This window comes from Ptychodera flava, chromosome 18 (assembly GCF_041260155.1).
Source record: "Ptychodera flava strain L36383 chromosome 18, AS_Pfla_20210202, whole genome shotgun sequence".
NCBI lineage: Eukaryota > Metazoa > Hemichordata > Enteropneusta > Ptychoderidae > Ptychodera > Ptychodera flava.
Window position 1 is genome coordinate 7,931,544 of NC_091945.1, and position 23,523 is coordinate 7,955,066.

At 37.4% G+C, this 23,523-nt stretch overlaps 1 protein-coding gene across 1 annotated transcript in view; it reads right to left on the reverse strand.

The window, feature by feature from the left end:
- Positions 1–23,523, reverse strand: part of LOC139117907 (hyalin-like) — a 122,040-nt gene that overhangs the window by 17,725 nt on the left and 80,792 nt on the right. Inside the window, exons 6-13 of the mRNA XM_070681143.1 lie at positions 18,440–18,679; positions 18,040–18,279; positions 13,448–13,687; positions 5,652–5,891; positions 3,899–4,138; positions 3,345–3,584; positions 2,979–3,218; positions 1,402–1,641 (exon numbers count right to left, since the gene is read on the reverse strand). Coding sequence (XP_070537244.1) covers positions 1,402–1,641; positions 2,979–3,218; positions 3,345–3,584; positions 3,899–4,138; positions 5,652–5,891; positions 13,448–13,687; positions 18,040–18,279; positions 18,440–18,679 — 1,920 coding nt within the window. The remainder of the gene's footprint in view (positions 1–1,401; positions 1,642–2,978; positions 3,219–3,344; positions 3,585–3,898; positions 4,139–5,651; positions 5,892–13,447; positions 13,688–18,039; positions 18,280–18,439; positions 18,680–23,523) is intronic.

Consider the following 23,523-nt stretch of genomic DNA (forward strand, 5'->3'; position numbering starts at 1 on the left):
TCCCCGGTGTTATCAATGAGGCTATTCTACGGACTTTGTCCGTTTGGATTATAACATACTCATACATTGGATATTTAAATTTGACTAACAATTAACTGCCTCCTTTTCGTTACAGTCCTTACATGATCACAACAAGTCATTGTAAATGATACAGTAACCGCCTGTAATTTAGGTGATGAAAGATGTGACTGAGGTGTAGGCAATATAATGAGCCATTTAGAATGTGTGGTTGTTAGGTAAAGGTAGATACAGTCATATCATGTTGCCTTTGTGCTATTTTAAATGAAATTGGCCTTGCTGTGTTAAGTTAATGGCTTAAGTCTGGCAAAACCAGAAAGAAAATTGCAACCAAGTGGCCATATTCGATCATTTTATTCAAGATGACATCTCAACTCGCGTTTCCCTTGCTAAATACATAAAACTTCACTCAGTTGTCTAGGTATGTCTCAGCACTAATTCAACACCCATACAAATTAAAACAAAATTGCAACCAAACATACACAATTCTATCGCAAACCATAATGACGTGCTGGTATGTTATTGTTTTATGCGCTTGTGCCAAGTTTAAATGCAATGTGTCCAGTCATATCTGAGAGATGGCTCAGGAAGGACAAACAGATATCAGAAAAAGATTGCCACCAGGCTGCCAAATGCGATTGTCTTTTCAACCATACTGGCCTTCAATTGCCCATACTAGACCATGTTGCAAAATATATGGTATGGTGAACTGCCTTTGCGCCACTTTGATTAATATCAGTCAGAGGGCAAAGTAAGTTATAGCTCTTTGCAATAAATGGACGCCTAGTGGGGATATTGTATCAATTGACAACGTATATCGACATTCATAGGTATGCCACAATGTGCTGTTCTTTTACATCTGTCAGGTAATATCTGAGAAACGAATTCGGTGAGGCTGATGTACTAAAGGTCTAGTTGTACAAAAAACTAGATGTTATCACTGCATTCAATCATACGCTAGGACAATACCATTTCTTGACGTTTATCTGCTTAAAACTTAAATAGTAACAAAACCTAACATTCCCCTATGACCAAATATAACGTATGATTCCCGCAAACATACATTTTGTAATTCCTATGATATGATCTGATCTCACAAATCAGTGGGTGGACTTGATTAGGACGACCGGTGTAGACTGATGCACCCAGGCCAACTGAGTTCGCATTTGATTGGGTCGGGGATTCTGCGCGCGCATCTATTCGGGGATCCCCGAATAGCCCGATCGATTTTGATCTGGGCAGACGATGAATACAAAATGGCGGCCACTTGATTGGAGGATCCGCAGGATGACCAAGACCACGTGACGGAAAGAGCCGGTCATACTCCGGTCCGATGAACCGGGAGTCCCAATCAAGTCCACCCAGTGGCAAATAGAAACATACCGAAGACTATCACATAAAAGAAACATGAATCCACATTTCCAGAAGAATCAGTAGCTGTGTATTCGACAACTGTAATGTTGATGGCGAACTCAGCTCCCGATTGATAGGTACTGGATACAGTCACATTTCCTGAGTTGTCCGTGGCATTGGGCTTCATCCAGTTCACAACTGCTGTTGGTTGGCCAGGATTTGTAGTAGTATTGATGTTATCCGGACACATTATGACTGGACGTACAACATCTAGGTCATAAAGACACAAAGACAATGATTGAGTACTTATTAAAACGATTTCCTGGCATGCTATCAAGTCGACTTACATATATATAAAGCTGTCTAATATTCAGTGGGAAATACAAGGCACTGTCACATTTTGACACCGAACGTCAATAGTTGATTATAATTTCCCCTCCCACCTATAGTACAAATTTGCAAGTTGAAAACGACTTGCTTATGTTCCCACTGTATGTAAATGAGGACGCTAACAAGGTCATGAATATCCCTTTCCATCACACTGGCTTAACATTAATTTGCGCATGTACAATTATAATGCCATGTAGATTGGGAATAGGCTACGGACTCGTACATGCGACAGCAGCATAATCACCATGCCAAAATATTCACAAATGTCATACCGGCGTATCCTGTTGGTCCTGATTTAAACTGGAGACAGATGAGACAAAATCTCATGACTCTGTTGAAAATGATTTTTACAATTTTATGTAACCTTTGCGATATATTGTTGCTTATACTGTCGACAACGTTGTGACAAAATCTCATGACTCTGTTGAAAATGATTTTTACAATTTTATGTAACCTTTGCGATATATTGTTGCTTATACTGTCGACAACGTTGTGAACTTTAGCAATTTTGTTTATCATTGTAAATAATGTGATCCTTAACAATTGTGTTAATTTTGTTATTTTAATAGGGGTCATTCTGCATCGTTTTGTCAACCAAACTGCCAGTGAAACAATCTTGAATTGTCCCTTAGCCCCATGTATTTTGGGGAAAACATTCATTCAAATCTTGTACGGGAGTTCCATTGAGTCATTTTGGAATATGAATAAGATATACATCTTATTTAACCATTAATACAATCAAAGTATATTTGGTTTAATTTCACGTAAACGATAATTCAAAAATGTGAAGGTCCAGTAGTGGTTTGCTGGCGTCTGAATCATTGCCGATACTTTAAAAAAGCTATATTGAGTGGTTATAAGTTAAATGCACCATGTAATAAATAGGTTAATCACAAAAAGAGCGATGGTAAGTCGGTACGATGTATGATTTTCACAGGGCAAAATGCTTAATATACAACAATGTATACACATTTACTGATTCTGTACATTTGTCAAATATGTCAAGAATACGCATAAGTACAGTGTAAACTTGGTGTGAAAAGATCTGAATTACGTAATTCTCTTGTTCTGCATAGATAAACGCTACGTATATCAATGTATTGAAATGTTCCATTTACAAAGATATACATTATGTACACCATTAACTTTGTGTTCCATATATGTCAATATACGCAAATATAGTGAACGTATTACATGCATTTTGCTGGTGTTCTTACCTATGACTACCACATTGAAGTTACAGGAATACCAATTTCCATACGAATCACTGGCATTGAAGGTGACCATGGACGAACCAATTGTGAACTTAGTTCCTGATTCATGGCTGCAACTTACAGTCACGTTGCCTGAATTATCAGTAGTATTAGGGTAAGACCATGAGACAAAAGCAAACGGCTTTCCAACCATGTTTTCTCTTACAATATCGTCTGGACAGGTGATGTTTGGTTGTTCCTTATCTACAAAAATCAAGTACGGAAACATGTTTTCATGGTTTTCTAATTAACATCAGTAACAACACTTTCACAAAACGATAAGTGAAACGTTTGTTGTAAGAGGCATATAATAAACATCTATAATCTTACCTATGACTATCACCTGGAAGTAACAGGAATACCAATTTCCATATGGATCACTGGCATTGAAGAAGACCTTTGATGGACCAATTGTGAACTCAGTTCCTGATTCATGGCTACAAGTCACAGTCACATCGCCTGAATTATCAGTGGCATTGGGGGCTGGCCAATTAACGATAGCGAAATCTTTGCCAACAAGTGTTTCCTGATAAATGTCATCTTGACAGGCGATGTTTGGGTGTTCCTTATCTATGAAAAGAATAAGAAAAGAACTTTTCAAATTCAAGCATTTTATGATGACTATGGTGTGCGTCACTTGTTCATATACACTGGTCTGAGACTAGGATCTTGAGTGTCTTCGAAAAGATTAATCATGCAATAACAAAGATCTATACCACGTAGAGTAACATACTATATTCTGCACATAGATGAACTCTTTGAGACCAGAATATGCTTACGAAAAATATTATATGGGTATGATAAGATCCTTACATCCTTCTAATTGCATTATTCCTGTCAGCTTTCTTTGCAGAAACAATGAAGATATAACAAAAAAAACATACCAATCACTGTTATATTGAAGTGACATGAATCCATATTCCCAGAAGGATCACTTGCATTCAAGTTGACAATTGTCAAGCCAATGGTGAACTCCATTCCCGATTGATAGTTACTAGTAACTGTCACACGTCCAGAATTGTCAGAAGCATTAGGATATGACCAATTCACAGTTGATGTAGGTTTTCGAGGTTCTGTAGTTATGTTCATGTTACCAGGACAACGTACCGTTGGCTCTTCTGGATCTGCATAACAGGTATCAATAAAAAGCATATTATAGGATTGAATCTTGAAAAGGTGGCTAAAATAGTCTCTGTTACATGTGTTGTGCCAGTAAAATTTATTCAAATATTCTCCTAAATTAAATAGGGTTGTTTGGTTGGTTGGTGGTTCAGTCGGTGGGAAGTTTAGTAGATAGGCGGGTAGATAGGTAGGTTGGCACACTATTTATTTATACACTGCAGAGGTGAAAATTTCTCATGTGCTGTCACTAATTTACGCAACTTTTTGCACCAAACAAACAGGTGCCAACAACAAAAACAAAAACAAAATGTTTCTCCGCCAAACAACATGTGCGATCAGCAGCCTTAACGTTTCAGTCGAGCACAGCCAATCGACGAGTGTAGGCGACTCTGCTGTCTAAACGAAACAAATATGTAGTGGAAATATAATTTAGATTATTAAGGTATAAATATATAATATATGTGTGTGTGCGTGTGTGTTTTTACAAGCTCTTTACTTATGAGTTCATCCAATTGAACTAGACTGAATTTATTCAATCTAAATTCAGCTCATGCTGGAGACCTGTCAAACACAATTGCACGTTTAGCCTACTACTGGAGCTGAACTTTTGTGCACGCTTCCCTAAATTATGCAGGTCTTCTTGTCAAGACTATAAGCACTTGCTCCGGCAAATCACAAGGCTACACTCAATCTAACTGATTATCATGCTGGCTATACAACACCTCAAAGCAAAAGCAGTTTGCAATATTACAAATTTTATTTTTCTGATGTTTACGATTTGCTTTCCTAAATTGATAAGATTACATCTTATTTGAATAAATATACAATCGAAGTGCATTTGGTTTAGATGCTTGCAAATGATTAAAGTACTAGAGTTGGTATATTGCGTGTAAGTACTGGTTTTCCTACTATATCATTAACAACACATTTACAAAATAACATTGAGTTAAAAGTTCATTATACCGGCCATGTAATAAACAGGTCGATCGCAGGATACACAGTTGAATACTGGCTTTGTATAATATTTTCGAAGGGCAATTGATTAACATAAGCAATATTACCTATAACTATCACATTGAAGTGACAGAAATACCAATTTCCATATCGATCACTGGCATTGCAGGAGACATTTGATGAACCAATCGTGAACTCAGTTTCTGATTCATGGCTACAAGTCACTGTCACATTTCCTGAATTATCAGTAGCATTAGGAAATGACCATGTAACAAAAGCAAAAGGCTTGCCGAATATCGTTTCTTCTGCAATATCATCTGGGCAGGTGATTTTGGGTTGTTCTTTGTCTATTAAAAAGTCAAGAAAGGAAAGGTGTTTTCATGATTTTCCCATTTCCCAGCCCACTGCATCATAAACATCACTTTCATAAAAATGAGTGGGACAATCATTCTATGAGGAATGAAAAGACGGGTGAATCATAAAACATATTGTCGAACATTCGTATAATGTAACCTTAATGTTATTAAGAGAAGGGCAACTGATAAACAATAACACCCTTACCTATTACTATCACTCGGAAATGACAGAAATACCAATTTCCATATGGATCACTGGCGTTGAACGAGACCTTTGATGAACCAATCGCAAACTCAGTTCCTGATTCATGACTACAAGTCACAGTCACATTGCCTGAATTATCCGTGGCATTAGGAGAGGGCAAATTTACGATAGCAAAATTTTTGCCAGCCAGCGTATTGTGTTCAATGTCATCTGGACAGGTCAGGATTGGAGGTTCTTTATCTATGAAATAGGAGGGAAAGACTTTCTTATGTTTAAACAATGCAATTTATGATACTTTCTGAAACATAATTTAAGGGATTTTATATCAATGCTCGTCAAGTGTTATAGGTGGTCCTTTTGCCTTGGGCACAGAGTGTGTATGCTTACTATTGGAGGCTGCATATCGCCAGGTGGACTCACACAATGTTGGGAGAGAACAACACCTTGATCTCAGGATTTATCAACGTAGCCACCATTGCATTATCAGTTGATTTGATACATTATCGGTAAATTTGTTGATATGTTATCGGATAGGAAATTACTATGTTATCGGTTCATTACTACATTATCAGTTGATTAACTATGTTATCAGTAAATATTTGCTATGTTATCGGGTTTCATACGTTATCAGTTAGCTACTACGTTATCAGCTGTAACAGGCAAGCTTTCCAACAACTGTTTGTCCAAACAATACTATCATACTAATAATACTAATAATGTAGCAGATATATAGGATATTGGCAGCATCATCAGAGATACATACATAAAGTACCGCTGCTTGACAAATATGATGGCCATTTCACAAGTTTATGTTGGGCATAAAACTACTATTCTGGCAGGACACGAGATGGTAGTGCAGGCCAAACTCACCAGACAGATAGGGCCTGATTGACCCAACCAGTAACAAACACTTACCCAGAGGCTGAAGGGTAAAAGTTGGAAAAGTACTAATAGTGATATGGTACCACCGGTTTTGCAGGCTGTGCACGAAGATAGTATTGCCGTCGTGAGAAAGGAACACAGCTAGTCAATTCAAGCATTCTCACACGATGGAGTTATCTTTTTTCAAAGGAAAAAAACTGACTTTGGTCAAACCAATGTAATGAAAAACACTGCATTGGTATGGGAGGGAATTTACCAATAGGAAATCATCCGAAGAGACAGTCTTTCCGGATCCAGACTGGAATCTAGAAGTGGATGAAATGCCAGAAAAGGATGTAATCAAGCGATCAAATAAATCATCGGAGGCACCAATAGTCATAGTTAACAAAAAAAGAGAAGTATTGATCCGATGTAAACTACAATTTCCTAAACGATATTGTTATGCAGATTAATCTCCCCCCCCCCCCCGTGACTTAAGTTTTATTAGTCCAGAACATCCTTAAGGATGATAAATACCTTTTAGACACTTTCAGATTTTTATTTTTTTCTCAATTGAAGAAGTCCCAAACCCCAATAAGGTATATATTTTCTAAAAGCCCTGATATAGAGCTATCCGACCCAGCACAGTTCACGGTCATTATTTGCATAAGAGTCACGTGACAATCGCTTTGCTGAACCTTCCAAAAAAGGGTTTTCCCGCGCTTTAGCGAGCATATTGCAAGATTTCCGGTTGAAATTTGTTCATTGACAAGCCTTGACAATATCCTTCCGCGTCTCCATTCAAATTATATAGCGTAACAATTACAATTCCTTTAAAAGCACCTTAGTCTAACACCTTCAAGAGTGCATAAAAAAAACAAAATCATATAAAGAAAATTCCAAACACTGATTTCGAGTTCATTATGTTTCCAATGGACAGTGTGAATTTCAAGCAGCTGGCGTTTGTGAGCGCGAATTGACGAGGTGCCAAAGAAGGCTACCTCATTCACACATTGAATTCGAGAAAAACACAAAAAACCTGGGTTTTTTACTTCGACTCCACGGCATTTGATAATTAAGGTGCATTAATCTAAACGCGAGCATATTTCGTGACCTAGTGATAATGTCGACCGGGAATGATAGTTGTTCAAAGAAAACGTCCTAGTAAAATAAAATAAATCGCAGAAACTACCTATTTTTTGAGCCTTCGTTCCGGCACGTCATTACAGCAAATGACGAAAAACAATGACGTCAGCAGTCATTACTGGTATCGGGCGTGTCCTAAATTCATATGTAAATAAGCTTACCTGTGTTATCTAGATAAACACTGCAAAGCGACGTAGACTTGATACTTTAGGACAATTGTTTATTTTTCACACATTGTGAGAAGTAATCTAATAAATGACGAAAACGACCCCAAGCACCACAAAGCGTTGAGTTCAACCTCCTACACAACCATAACTATGGGTATTTTAGAGATGTAAGCTTACATGTATAATTAGGGTTTTCATACGAAGTTTGGTAGGTACCTACTGATTTTTCCGTATTTTGACGAGTAGCACAGCAACTTTATCGTGCCCTCAACAGACAGCTCATTATAAATCCCCATTTAATTGTATATTTAAATTTATGTAGCGATAACTGTCCCAGCTACACGACCTAACTTTTTAGCCATTTAATTTTTAGGCTGTAGACTGGCCAAACATTTGTCTCACTGGAGGTGTCATTTATTCATTCATGTAAAACTTTACGCACCTTCGCATCAAAGGAAAGCTTGTTACCCATTTTTGAAGGGTCACATCTCGAACCACTTTGTAGCAAACAGTTAAAAAACGAGTTAGTAATTACTCTCCGATTTTTCTGGCTTTGTAAGTGTGTTCTGAGCCAGACAACGATCACTGACCGTGGCCTTGACTGGAGCGGCATGATGAAAACCATTTGTTGTGTGGCTCGCGTAAATTTATTTATGTGTCTGTTTTTTGGCTCGTAAAATGTATTTGCCAACATTTCACATTCGGTCAAACAAGAATTTGATCGCGGGTCTCGGAGAAAGTTTATTGCGAGTCTATGACCACGGGGATATTAACAGAATGCATTATTCTTTAAACCCACAACGTTAATTTTTGTACAAATAATGAAACGTGGTACTTCGGTTCAACACTAAATTATCGCCTTCTTTGACATGTAACCAGAAATGGCATCGTTCGTTCGTGACTGCTGCTCGTTGCTGAGGTGCGGAGAGCAGTGGATAGCATGAATAGGCAAGCAGCACTTTTCAGCGTGGTTCAGATCATCTACGCGATAAATCAGTTGTCGATTCGAATTGGCAAGTTCGGCGATGATGTAATTTTTCGAGTTGGAAATATTTAGAACACATCATATGGACTGGAATTTGGACTGTAAACTATTTCATACTTTACAATCGAGATGGCCTTTGACCCATCTTCTGATCATTGCTACATGCATATGACGCAAATGTCTGGCTCAAAAAGGGTCCCTAGTCTGGTTTTTTAATTGCTCTCAGCTGCGATCAGTCGGTGGAGATGTCAAACCAAAGCGAGGTCATTCGAACGTAATGTGGTAAAGTCGACGTGTGTTACCCGGCAACGTTTCCCGATCGGTCCGAGAAGAGGTCTAGGTTGGTGTATTTTTTCACGCCCAATTTAGGGGGAATACAAGATCGTGGGGGGGATGTCGCCCGATCGACTGTAAAATTGAATGACATTGCAACCATTTCTAAAATAAAACGACACTGAAACCTTTGGTGAGGTACTGGGACGTAATCTTTATTCACTTTGATTACATTGAGATGCACTGAGGAAGGTGCATAATAAGCTTGCCACGTGAACTTTACCGAGTTTGACCGATGTGATGTAATGTGATGTAATGTTTATGTCAGTATAGAAGGCCATAGGCCCTTAGATACATCAAAGTAAGAACAATACTCGCCATGCTTGGTTGCAAAAACAGACAAGCACAAAGTTATTTATGCACTCAAGAGTTTTTCTCTTTTGTGAAAAGCAAAATAAATGAATCTACTGAGTTGATTTGACAAATATTCCTGTTTTGAATTCATTAGAATGTAATACTTATATCTAACAGGCGGGTCATAAAAATATTTTGGAATAAACTTTTTTCTCAGCTCATTGTATACTGGACATTCTAAACATAAATGATACTCATCTTCCACCTGGCCCGAATTACATACAAGGCAAGTTCTCTCAGATTTTGGTGGTTTTGTTCTATCCCATCCACATTTTTCTATGCGCAGGGAATGGCTTGACAGTCTAAAGCGACACATTGCAACTCTGAATATCTTTCCCTTTGTCATATGCAAGTAATCTTCAAAGTTTACGGTACACTTAAAATCACAAAATGTATCTAATTTACTTAATGATTTTTTGAATGTCAGACATTGTATTGACCAACATTATATACCAGAAAAAGTCGTCGTTTTTGGTATTTTTTTCGGCCCTAATTTCATTCGGAGCAGGATCGAAGAATTTTGAGGGTGGAACTTTGTTGCGTGTCGACTCACATGTAAAATGTTAACAGAAGTGGACGTATGTTTTGGTTTTCGGTCGTAATATTAAGTTTGATGGAGAACAGTTTTGGTTGTGTTACAGTCTATCGGATATGGACGTGAAACATACTGGTAAAACACGTAGTTTTTGGCCGCAATGCGTTTTCAGCGGAAACAGTTCTGTATGTCGAAACTGACTTATTGGACTAGGCTTCGGAGGGACTGTGCTTCAACAAACATTGTTACGGTTTATTGTTGGAACTGTGCTTCAACAAACATTATTGTTACGGTTTATTGTTGACAAGCGGGAGTAATCCTGGTTTTTGGAGAAGCCCAACAACGTCACTATGTAAATTACCCAACGATGTGTCACCCAAGATGGATTATGCAAATAGTGATGCAAATGTGTCCACGATGTTTACAAAAACTCCCCGATTTGACGTGGGATAGCCACGTAACTTGTTTTGATTTTTAAAAATCGTTCATTACATGGAAACCATTATTTATCTTGAACTAGGGACACATCTCAATGATGGGCCTGAATTTAAGGTGTATTCTCAGAGAATTTTGAAAATTAGACAGAAAAATGACCGATTTGGTATTAATCATCCTTAAGGCCGTTTCCTCCATGAACTTGAAAACAATTAGTTATGTTAGAACTTTCTGGAAATTCATGTTTACTACAAGTGAAGACATTTTTAGAACAGTAATTAGCATACCAATAGAAATTCTAGATTCTTATATTTTCTAAATAGAATCATTGATTATAGACAGAGGACGTCACAGTTTCCTGTCAGACTTTGGGATCACTTCAGCTGTATTAATTTCAAGACTTTCAAGACCTTCACTCTCACTCTGGTTTTAATCTTTGGACTTTGCACGGATCGACCTCAATCCTGCAAGCCAAAGGATTTCTAACTCATTGGTTTGTCTGACTCAACTCTGGAGCTTTGGGTCATCCGAGCTGATATAATTAGCTTGTAAACCTTTACAATTTGTATGGGGACGCAAAGGGAAAGCCTGCCTTGACTATACGAGCTGGGCTATTCCGGTGGAAAGTTATGCCATTTTTGTTGTGCAATGCACCTGCCGTGTTTCACAAGATTGGAGGAAAACATTCACTTGGTTACATTGTGAAATTCTCGTTCTCTACCTCGATGGCGTCATTGTTTATGCAAATTAAGTTGGTTAGATGTTACAAAGCCTACATACTTTTTCTCTCGTTTTCACAAAACTGACTTAAAGCGTAAGCCAAGTAAATGCTAATTATTGCAGAAATCAGTTAAATACATCGGTCACTTGATATCTTAAGATAATATTAAAATCTGTCCGGATCAAAATCTAAGATGTAAGGGACTGGCTAATCTTTTGAAGCAGTGTCAAAGATGTACGGAAAGTTTTTGGTTTGGCCTCCCGTTACCGCGAGTTTGTGCCATACTTCTCTAAAGTGGCTAGACTAATGACCAAACTGGCTGGAAATGGGCGACCTTTTGAATGGTGCGATGACTATGACCAGTCATTTACCACTCTAAAGTATTCGTTTGAGCAAGTCACCTATCCTGGCCTATCAAATCTTTGGGCAACCATTAATATTTGATACTGATTCAAGTAACCATGGGATTGGAGAAGTGTTATTTCAAGTTCAGGAAAACAGAAGTGCTATCCAAACTTTAATCATGCAAGAACACAACTATTGCTTTTCACATAGAACCTTCTAGCACTTGTTGATTTTGTGAAGCACTCCAAACCGTATTTATGTGGCCAGCATTTTACGTTTAGAACTGATGACAGCCGACATAAGAAGAGGAACAGTTAGTAGGATGGCTACAAGTTTTTGCCGAATATAACTTCTCTAGATCTATAACTCATCGTCCTGGGAAGAAGTATCGCAATGCTGACGGTTTGCCCAGGATACCATGTAAGCATTATGGGTGTAACCACAGCAACAACTTATCAAGTCTTCCAAGAGTAACTTCACGTGATCGGAATTACTAGATGGTGAACAAATAAACGCCAACTCCCAAAAACAGTACAGGGATTGTGACTGTTTACACAGGATTTAAACGAAAGAACAGTACCATAAAACACAACAAGGGCGAGGGCTGTAGAATAGCATAGCAGAGACCAAGGAAACTGCATTTATCTGACCTACATAGCGGGCTAGTTTTAGGGCAACGGGTAAATTTGCTGACCCGCCAATGTGGAAAGAAATTATTTACTGTCTGTTCTGTGCTGTTTTGTGTCTATGTTTACAACTATTGTCTTACAAATTTGACCTAGTGTTATTGGATTGTGGATTGTATGATTGCGATTATTTCACGCCTTTCCACAGCAACTAAAACACTATTTCACACAATGTGGATTATTTGAATTTTTAACTGTGGACCACCATATGGATCACCATTACATGTTCTTATTAACTGCTTTGCTGAAGAAAGATGTCATTGCAGAACTCTTTAGGGTTAAGACTTCTGCACAGCACCCTACAACAAAGTTCCCGAGAACCGCCATGTATGATGATTTTGGGAAGGGAGATTGAACTACCCATTGATTATTTGTACGAGCCACTACAAACGCTTTATGATAAGAATGCAGACTATGCACTGGTTTAGTGTGACAGACTTCAAACGGCTCATCACAGTAACAGGCCAAATCTTCAGCAAAATTGAATTTCTCAAAAGCGTTGATAAGAACTTGGGCTTTGTTATGAAAAAAAATACAACCAGCTGACTTATTTATTTGACTCTGGGTAAAAGTGATTCGACGGGAAAAATCTAAGAAGTTAACGACAAATAACAAATTTTGACACCAGGATTTAAATAGAGACCTTGTTCTAGGTTCTTCTTTTGCCTCGGGTGATGGGTTTGTACTGTTCGGTTATTGAACCACTCGTTTTGTACTGGTGGGGATTTGGCTGAGTGGTTTTGACTGTGGAGTCCTTACAATGTAGGTAGGCCGATTGTTTGGTGTGTCGGTTCATTTTGTTATCTGACTGGTTGGTTTATTAATGGATGGATGGATGGCTTGATTGATTGCTTAGTTTATTGAATATTGATTTATTGATTGATTGATTAAATAACATTCGGTTACAATTGACATTTGTTGAACTTGTTCCCCGTGCTGACGACTAAAAGTCTCATTTAACGCCTTTGAGGTTTTTGTTTGTTTTTTTCACTCTTTTAAATGTTATTCCACCTGTCAGAAACATAGAAATATACATCGTAGAGCAACATGATATATTTGATCAGAGACGAACACATTGCCATTTGTACACAGGAGAATTCATTCGTGCAAGAATATGCTACCAATAAGACAAAAATACATTACTATGATAGGATCCTAACATCCTTCATATTGTTTTATTCATATCAATATTCATTGCAGAAATGATGAATATGTAATAAAAACATACCAATTACTGTTATGTTGAAGTGACATGAATCTCTATTCGCAGAAGGATCAGTTGCATTGAAAGTGACAGTTGTTATACCTATGTTGAGCTCCATTCCCGATTGATAGCTACTAGTCACTACAACACTTCCAGAATTGTCTGTAGCATTATAGGATGTCCAATTTACAATTGATGTAGGTTCTCCAGGTGTTGTTGTAAGGTCCATATTATCAGGACAGAGTATGGTTGGCTGTTCTTTATCTGTGTAAAAGAAAACCAGGAAAGAAGCATAGTATTCAACTGAATCATGAAAAATAGCTAAAAGTTTTATATACGCAATGTGAAACATCTTCTGTTCAAGGATGTCCTCTTAAATTGAACGAGTGTCTGCATCACCTAAGAAATATGTCGGTCGATCAAAATAAAGCATTAACTGTATTACCAGCTTTTGTTTCTTACTTGGGCATTTACATTTGCAGTCATAAATGACACTGTGAAACCGAATATTTGTAAGAACCAACGGTATAGAGATTACTGCCCGATGTTATGATTAGTGATTGGCTTAAAGTTTTTGGAGCTGTACACAGCATGATAACTTCAGGTAAAGAGGCATCAACTTTAAACCACATCTATACTTTCAAGTTATAAAGAGCTCTCTAAATATTCAGTATCATTAAAAGGGAAACAAGTTTACTGGCATCAGCAGATCGCGCAATGGATATAGATATCCATTACCAGCGAATATATCGACTGTCAAATATCTAATTGTAATTAGAGATCAATTATTTGTCTCACAATTTACTTGAAAAGTTTATCAATTTGATAGTTTTTAACTGTTGCAGTATATTGTATCTTATCTGCAATGTATCTTGCCTTACTCTCTACCAGAACATGTTGCGTGAACAAGATGGATCGATGTTTTGATAGATAGACAGGCGGACAAATGGACAAACAAAAGGGCGATAAGATGGAAAGATGGGTAGGTATGTAGGCAGAGAGGAAGGGAGGTAGGCAGGTAGGTAATAAGTAGATTGATTGAGTGAGTGTTTGAGTTATTGAGTGATTAATTGATTTATTAATTGATTGAGTGAGTGCTTGATTCACTGGTTGGTTGGTTGGTTGGTTGGTTGGTTGGTTGGTTGACTGATTGATTGATTGATTGATTGATATTCAATGGATTACCAAAGTGGCACAATATTTGGCTTGGGACATCAGTAAAAATTTCAAGTTTACCAGCATTCATGGCAATTTTATTTTTCACACTTCAGTGTTAATAAGAACACTCTTTATGTGTAAGGTTTTTTCAGTTACTGAGTCTATATTATTTCCTATATTTTCAATGATAGTTTATTCATCAATTCATTTCACCTATGACCATTTGTTGAGGACCGGCAGTGTTTGATGAATATTAAGAGAGCTGGGAAGTCAGCTTTGCACGTTTTACTTACTTATTAAATTCACCAAATTCGTAACTTTACTTATATTTTCGGAAGGTTAGAGAGAGTGAAGAGAGAGTGAGCAGTTGCAGTTTCCATGCTCGATAATAAGTCTTCTTAATGAAACAAGATATGCCTTGCACCTTTTAGTTCTAACAGACAGAAAAATCCGATTGCAGGAAGGAGTTTGGGCTGGAAAAGACCGGCAGATATACAGCAAATGATCAGCAATGTGAAAGGCTTTCGATAGTCATGAAAGCGACAAAGTGCAAATCTAGTCGCAAACGTGTGTTTCTGAGGATGTACGATTGCGACTATATTTTGGCAACTGCTCCATGAACTCCATATCATGTGGATCGGGCTTTTGTCAGAAAAACCGTGATTATTAGCGCGGTTATTGGGCCACCTTGTGAGGATGAGGATTTAGCCAGGAGGGGGTTAAGCTGTAGTAACTTTGATATGTGACAGGGTACCATACGTTGTGAGTTGGAGTCATGCTGAGAATTTACTGTTTAGTCTGTGTTGGTACTAGGTTTGTTTTCTTTCTGTACATGGAGTATCTAACGTAGTTGATTACGTTTGTCAGGGTTACCTGGGAAGTGTATATAGCCAACTGAGCTATTGTCTTCAAACTGGACACGTTTAAGCAATGTCATATAAAAATCACGATTAAAGGAATCGAAAGTCTGCCATTTTTCATGAATTGTTTGATACGAAATACTACTTATTTTGTTTGAAATGTTGAAAGATATTGAATGAATGGGTACGATATAAATATTCGACCTCGGTTTTAGACACGATACATGAAGCCATCGCGAAAATGAATTAATGGTCATGACCATTAATTCGTATTTGTGATGGTTTCATTTCATTTGTCTAAAACCGGGGTCGAATATGTACATAGTCACCCATTTATTCAGTATTTTCAACAGATCAAATATTATAAGGAGTATCTTGCATCAAACAAAATTCATGAAAAATGGTCGACTTTGTCCCTTTAAGTCGGCTATTTTATATGAGTTTTGTTTGATGCAAGATACTTCTTATATTGTTTGACATGTTAAAGATACTGAATAGGCTTAAATGGGTGATGATGCATACATTCGACACCTGTTTTAGACAAATGAAACCATCGCGAAAATGAATTATTGGTCATGACCATTAATTCATTTTCACGATGGTTTCGTGTATTATATCTAAAACTGGGGTCGAATATATGCATGGTCACCCATTCATTCAATATCTTTCAATATGTCAAACAAAATAAGTAGTATATTGTATCAAACAAAATTCATGAAAAATGGCCGACCTTGTCCCTTTAAAGAATGAAACAGTTTGGTCAGAACAATCATAAATCTTTAGTTTTGATGACAAGATTATGTAATCAACAAGATCTAATGCTTTGCCAAGGTCCTGAAATACTAGACCACAGATGTTCCACGATCAATCGCTTTAATCCATGACTTAATCAAGCCAACAAGTGCTGTTTCATGAGGGTCTTTTGGATAAAATCTAAATCGTCCAGCACTGGGAATCCAGTTCTAGAATACATAATGGATTCTCTCAGTATCCAGTAAAACAGCCAAATATTCTGGTAGGATACAAAATAAAATAAAAAACACCTTTAATCGATTCAGCTCTATTGGAATAATGATACTATCTGTCTTCTCGGGGAGAAGTAGGAAATGGAAATAAAACCCTGTGAAGATGTAAATGAAAATCACTGGATAGGATTCACAAGTCCCTCTGATATGTACCTTCGCAGACAGGCTTTAGCATAATATTGAAAGACATAATATATTATGGAAAGTTATAATATATGTAGATATAACATATTTATACATAATCAAATGAAATTTTTCTCTGTTTGGCGTCTAAGTGTAAGACGGTTTTTCTTGGAACCCTACAACTTCGAGTCGAAGTTTGGTTGCGGATATAAGACTTCTGGGTTAAAAATTAGCATTTTGCCGCGAACAATCGACATGCGAAGTGATTTTTTTCATCTGAATATGTTCTACAGGTTCTACATACGCAAGAAAATACCCAAGTGCACCTTTATAACCTCATTAGAATATGAAATAATTGAATACAAGTAGGCAACTTTCTTATTTTGATCAAAGCCTCAACCTAATAGTATGCTCTATAAAGTACATGCCACTATGAGCCAAGTGCGCACATAAACTGATTCCATACGATAAGGTTCGGCATCGCATTGACTTTAAAGCAAACTTGAAGAATTTAATTGAAAAATGCTCAACACGAAATCCATAAAGATGTTCTTCCGTCTTCGTCATTGCTTGTACATGGCTCTTTCTTTGTGAGTGCATAGAGTTGCACCAGACTAAAATTAAACTGCAAAAATTACCCGAAGCTGTAGACCTGTCTAACGTAATGGCGTGTCCAGCTCTAAAGCTAGAGCTGAAATTTAAAGAAACTTCCCTAAATTAAGGTAGAACGCACCTCGGGGACAAACATTCAGACTCTCAAACTTTTAAAAATTCTCTTCTGATATACCACATGTGGGGGTTCATTTTAAAGCTCTTGGCGAAAGAAAACTTTTTACCGGCTTAGTTTTTCAAAATTCGAAAAATTTTATTTTTCTCCATAGAGTTAACACAGGGATGGCAGTCATTTTGAATTTCTAATATGGGTAAATCTTGGGTAATTTGTTTCTCTAGTACCAAAATTTGCACGGTGACCCCCTATTTTTATTCTTGATTTTGAAAGAGGATGATTGAAAGATTCTTTGAGGAAAGTTAGAGCAAAAGTTTAAGTCTTTCACTTTCGAGGTGCATATTACCTTAAACAGGTCGTCTTGTGAAGAAATAACCTGGCTCAAGCCAATCATACGGTTAGATTAGATCGAAGCATATTGTAATTTGGGCCACTCAACATTTCTTACGATTTTTGTTCCTCTATTGATAATAAATACACATTAATTAAGCCCAAACACACCTTAAGTAAGCACGTTTGGTTTTGTTTTAATGCTTGCAAATGATAAAGTAATAGAGGTGGCGTATTGTGGGTAAGTTTGGCTTTCGGCATCATTAACACAACACATTCACAAAACAACAATGAGTGAGAAGCTCATAAAACGGGCCTTGTAATAAACAGAGTGGAAGATTTGTATAATTCTGAATAAATGGAAGGGTAATTGATCAACATCATCAACCTTACCTATTACTATCACATGGAAGTGACAGGAATACCAATTTCCATACGGATCACTTGCATTGAAGGAGACTTTTGATGAACCAATTGTGAACTCAGTTTCTGATTCATGGCTGCAAGTCACAGTCACATTGCCAGAATTATCAGTAGCATTAGGGTATAACCAATTCACAACAGCAAAAGGCTTACCAACCAGCGTTTCTTCTACAATGTCATCTGGACAGGTGATGTTGGGTTGTTCTTTATCTATAACAGTCATGTACGGAAAGGTGTTTTCATGGTTTTCTCATTCCCGATCTACTGCATCATTAAAAACACTTTCACAAAACAATAATGAGAGAGACTTTCATTATACGAGGCATCTTATACTAGTAATCAAGTAATTGATGAATATCTACAATCTCACCTATTACTATCACATGGAAGTCACAGAAATACCAATTTCCATATGGATCACTGGCATTGTAGGAGACTTTTGATGAACCAATTTTGAACTTAGTTCCTGATTCATGGCTACAGGTAATAGTCACATAGCCAGAATTGTCAGTTGCATTAGGATATGACCAAGTCACCAAAGCAAACAGCTTGCCAACCAGTGTTTCTTCTACAATATCTTCTGGACAGGTGATGTTGGGTTGTTCCTCATCTATTAAAATAAGGAAAGAAGTTTTCATGATTTTCTGATTTTCATGCTTAAGGATATTTCCAAGAGGATAATTTCGAAGACTAACGTCACCGTCCATCATGTTAATAAACCAGTGTTTTCCGAACTTATCGATAACAGTATAAAATAGCCTATCTCTCTTTTTATGTAGCACCTTGAACAAATTAATACAGACTGTTCTTTTTAAGGCCATGCAAAACTGTATGAAAGTTTGTTACGGGAAAGAGAGATTATTATTCTACGAAGTGACAAAATACGGATGCAACTAAACAGTAATTTGTTCACTGAAAGTAAATGACACTGATATGTATCACTTAAAAGGTATTATTTTATTAAATCAGAAGTTTTCAGAGAATTTTCTCAAATTTGCAATGGTTACTGAAGACAAAAAATTTAAACCTGTGAATTTAAATATGACTATGATTCCACAGACAGAATAAGTCTTAAGATTTCGAAATAATCCGCTCGTATCATTGTTACGTGCAGAGAAGACGAACAAAAGGGTGAACTCAGCAGTTAACGTTTAAACAAAATTTATTACGAAAATAAACTAATTGCTAAGTCAGGGATAGAGTACAAGCTTTAAAAGTGTACAGACTACTTATCTCAGCTGGGACGGCAAAGCTCCAGTCTCAGAGTTGTAACAGTCAGTCGGATGAATGAACAGTCCTTCGGCTTGCAGGCTTGTAGTTGCACAAAGTCCACAGTATAAATCCAGCGTTGGCAGTGAAGGTCTTGAAAAGTTTGAGAATGACTACTGCTGGAGTTTAGTAACACACAAGAGACAGGATCCCAAAAGTCTGACTGGAAGCTGAGCACGTCCTTTTATAAAGGCATATAAGAACAATCTAGAACTTTTATTGACATGCTAATTACTGTTCTAAAATTATCTCCCTTACACAACTAATCAACTTTCCAGAACATTCCAAACATGACTAATTGAATTCAAGGTTGTGAGGTCATCAAGGGCAGTGACCTTGAGAATGTTCTAGACTAATTGAACTCAGGTCATGATGAGTGTGGGGGAAATGACCTACATAACACACCCCCTCTTCAAAAAAAGAAAATTTTTCAAAGAAAAATCTTCTTTTGCAAATGTAATCTTGAAAAAGATTTAAGTACTCAAATTTTGTTTTACTCTAAAGTAAAATTTCTTGAAAGTGAACAACAATAAACTCTAATACGAGAGAGACAGTCTGCAATTAAATTGTCTCTGCCTTTGATATGTCTAATGTCAAGATTAAACTCCTGTAACATTAAACTCCATCTAAGCAATCTCTGATTTTTGCCTTTAAATTTCTGCAGAAAACAAGAGGGTTGTGATCAATATAAACCACTATTGGCTGATTGAAGAAGTAACATAAACTTCAAAATGCTGTAAAGCTAATATCAAAGATAAACACTCTTTTTCAATTGTAGAGTAGTTTCTCTGGGATTTGTTAAATTTGCTAAATTTGTAAAAATAGCAAACAGGATGATCTGTCCCATGACTATCCTCTTGCAATTGGATATTGGAAAACTCGAAATGGCACTGAATTTGGCATAAAGTATGGATTGCAAAGTCCAGTTATTTTTATTGAGTTCGATAAAGTCATGTTCGGCAAATACATGGCTTCCTCTTGGAGATATTCCGCTTTCGCAGGATTCAGTCTGTCTGATGTTGTTCCACTGGATTACTGTCGCAGACATCTTCGTTGTGATAGATGATGTTTGTCCTTGTTGGAACATCTTGAAACAAATGTTCATGGATTGGTTCTTTCAGCTGTTGTTGTTGTTCTGGCTGGAGGTGTGCCAACTTTGTAGACTCCAGCTTCTCCAGGATTCTGAGTTCTGAAGCTTGACCGAGCCCAGCTTTGAGTTTAGAGTATTTTCACTCAAGTCAGTTTCAGTATCACTATCTTCATAATGGCCAGAACTGACTGTACTGACAGGCTTTGTTTTAGTAGGATTATCCCTATCCAAATATGGCTTAAGCATATTTATGTGACATAGCTGTTTTTGTTTTCGCCTGTCAGGTGTTATTATGATGTAATTTAAATCACTTAATTTCTTATCGATTAGATATGGCCCAAAGTAACGAGCATGGAGTGGTTTGCCAGGAATTGGAAGTAGAACAAGAACTTTTGACCTGGTTCAAACTTCCGTTTTGAGGTGCTTTTATCATATTTGATTTTCATTGACTGCTGAGATGACTCAAGATTTTCTCTGGCTAATTCACATGCTTTAGAGAGTTTTGTACGAAAATCTGACACATATTGCAAAATATTCAGACAATCATCATCGTCTGATAGGAATTTCTCTTTAACGAGCTTAAGTGGGCCACGGACTGTATGTCCAAATACAAGCTCAAATGGGCTAAAACCAAGAGACTCCTGAATTGACTCTCTAACAGCAAAGAGCAAAAATGAATTCCTTCATCCCACTGCTTCTCTGTGTCAAAACAGTAGGTCCTAATCATGTTTTTCAAAGTTTGATGAAATCGCTCAAGAGCACCCTGACTTTCTGGATGATAGGCGGATGACCTATACTGTTTAATGCCTAGCTGATCCATTACTTGTTGAAAAATACCAGACATAAAGTTGGAGCCTTGATCGGACTGGACACATTTAGGGAGGCCAAATAAAGTGAAAAATTTGACTAAAGCTCTCACTATAGTCTTTGTCTTTATATTTCTCAGTGGTATGGCTTCTGGGAACCGAGTTGATGTACACATAATTGTCAGCATGTACTCATTTCCTGATCTTGTTTTTGGTAGGGGCCCAACACAGTCTATTAGTATCCTACTAAATGGTTCTTGAAATGCAGGAATTGGCTGTAAAGGGGCCTTTGGAATGGTCTGATTTGGCTTTCCTACCATTTGACATGTGTGACAAGTTTTACAGAAATGTGCTACATCCTGCCTGAGATTAGGCCAATAAAAGTGACTGAGAATTTTATGATAAGTTTTCCTGACTCCTAAGTGACCAGCCCAGGGGGTTTCATGGGCCAGGCGCAATATTTCAGCACGATAGGGCTTTGGAACCACAATTTGATGTTTTATAGCCCAATCGTCATCAACCAAAACATCTGGAGGTCTCCATTTACGCATGAGAACACCAGACTTTGTATAATAGGAAACAGAGCTATCTGAAGTTTTACCTTCATCATCTACCCTGTCAAACAAAGACAAAATATCTGGGTCTTTGTGTTGTTCTGCAATGAGATTTGATCTAGAAAATGTCTGACTTTGGTCAGCAGAAGTTTTACTGGAAGTTTCAAATCCACGAGGGATAACGGAATGATCCGTGTCAAAACCTGACTGAGAAAGGTGTCATTTAAGTCAACATCTGTGACATTATTTTTGAGAGTATTTTGATTCTCGGAAGTTTTCTTTGACATGGCTCGAGTAATGGCACATGAAGGAAATAAATCGGGTATCTCTTGTTCAATTGGCTCTGGATCCTGATCTAAAGTAGGATTATCAGTCACAAGTGGATTAGTAATGACCTTGTCCCCAGCAAGGTCGTTTCCAAGAAGAAGGTGAATCCCTTCAAAAGGCAAAAAAGGCCTAATACCTAAAGTCAAGGTCCAGAAACAAAGTCCGAAGACAAATAGACATTATGGAGAGGAACAGGAATGTAGTCATTACAATCTACCCCCTTAATAAGAACTTTAGAACCTGAAAATGACTTTTCAGAAAACGGCAGGGTATCTGCCAACAAAAGAGACTGGGAAGCCCCGGTATCTCTTAAAATTTTGACAGGGGTAGCGGAAGAGAAATCACTAGAAAGTGATATAAAACCATCATGAATAAATGGTTCGAAAATACCCATAATGCTATCTTGAGAAGAATTGACCTTGACCTCATTAATTGGGGATGAGAGGGATTTAACCTCAGAAAATGTGTTGCACACATTATTAGACTCTAATTGAGTTGATGAAGAAATAAAGCCGGTTGGCTTAGATCCACTTTGACCACTTTGACCTTCACGTTTTCTTTTCAATTTGAAACACTCTGACATTAAATGGCCGTCTTTCTTGCAATAATTACAAGAAAGTGTACCGAACTGTTGTCAGAAGGAGATTGAGACTTGGGATCTGATGATGTGGAAGTGTTACTTGAATTTTGTGAACTGTTTTTCATTTGATTTCCTACTCTCCTTTGAAAAATTCTTGGATGAAAAGGAGGAGTTAAATTTGCCTGCATTGTTTCTGTAGGAAAAGGACTGGGATGGTTTGCTGAGAAATGAAGATTTGTGAGTCAATGAGTAATCATCTGCCAAACGTGCAGCAACCTCCAATGTATCTGCCTTTTGTTCATTGATAAACGTCTTGATGTCACTCCGAATGCACCTCTTAAATTCCTCAATCAAAACAAGTTGTCGTAATTTGTCATAATTCTGACTGACCTTTTCAGAAGAACACCAACGATCAAACAGTTGTTCTTTTGTTCGAGCAAATTCAACATAAGTTTGATCCTTCACCTTCTCACAATCCCTAAATTTCTGACGGTACGCTTCAGGCACCAACTCATAACCTTGAGAATTAATTCCTTCACAGAATCATAATTTGAAGCCTGCTCTACTGACAATTGAATGTAAATTTCTCTGGCTTTACCCACCAAAGCACTCTGCAAAAGCATAGACCAGGACTCCTTAGGCCAATTCAGACTCTGAGCAATTTTCTCAAAATGAAGGAAATATTTATCAACATCCTTTTCTTGGAAAGGGGGGACTAACCTGAAATGCTTAGTGACGTCAAAACCGTGTGAAGGGAAGGATTTTCCTGACTGTCCAAGCTCTAAACGTTTCATTTCTAATCTTTCCTGCCTATCTTTCTCTCTCTGT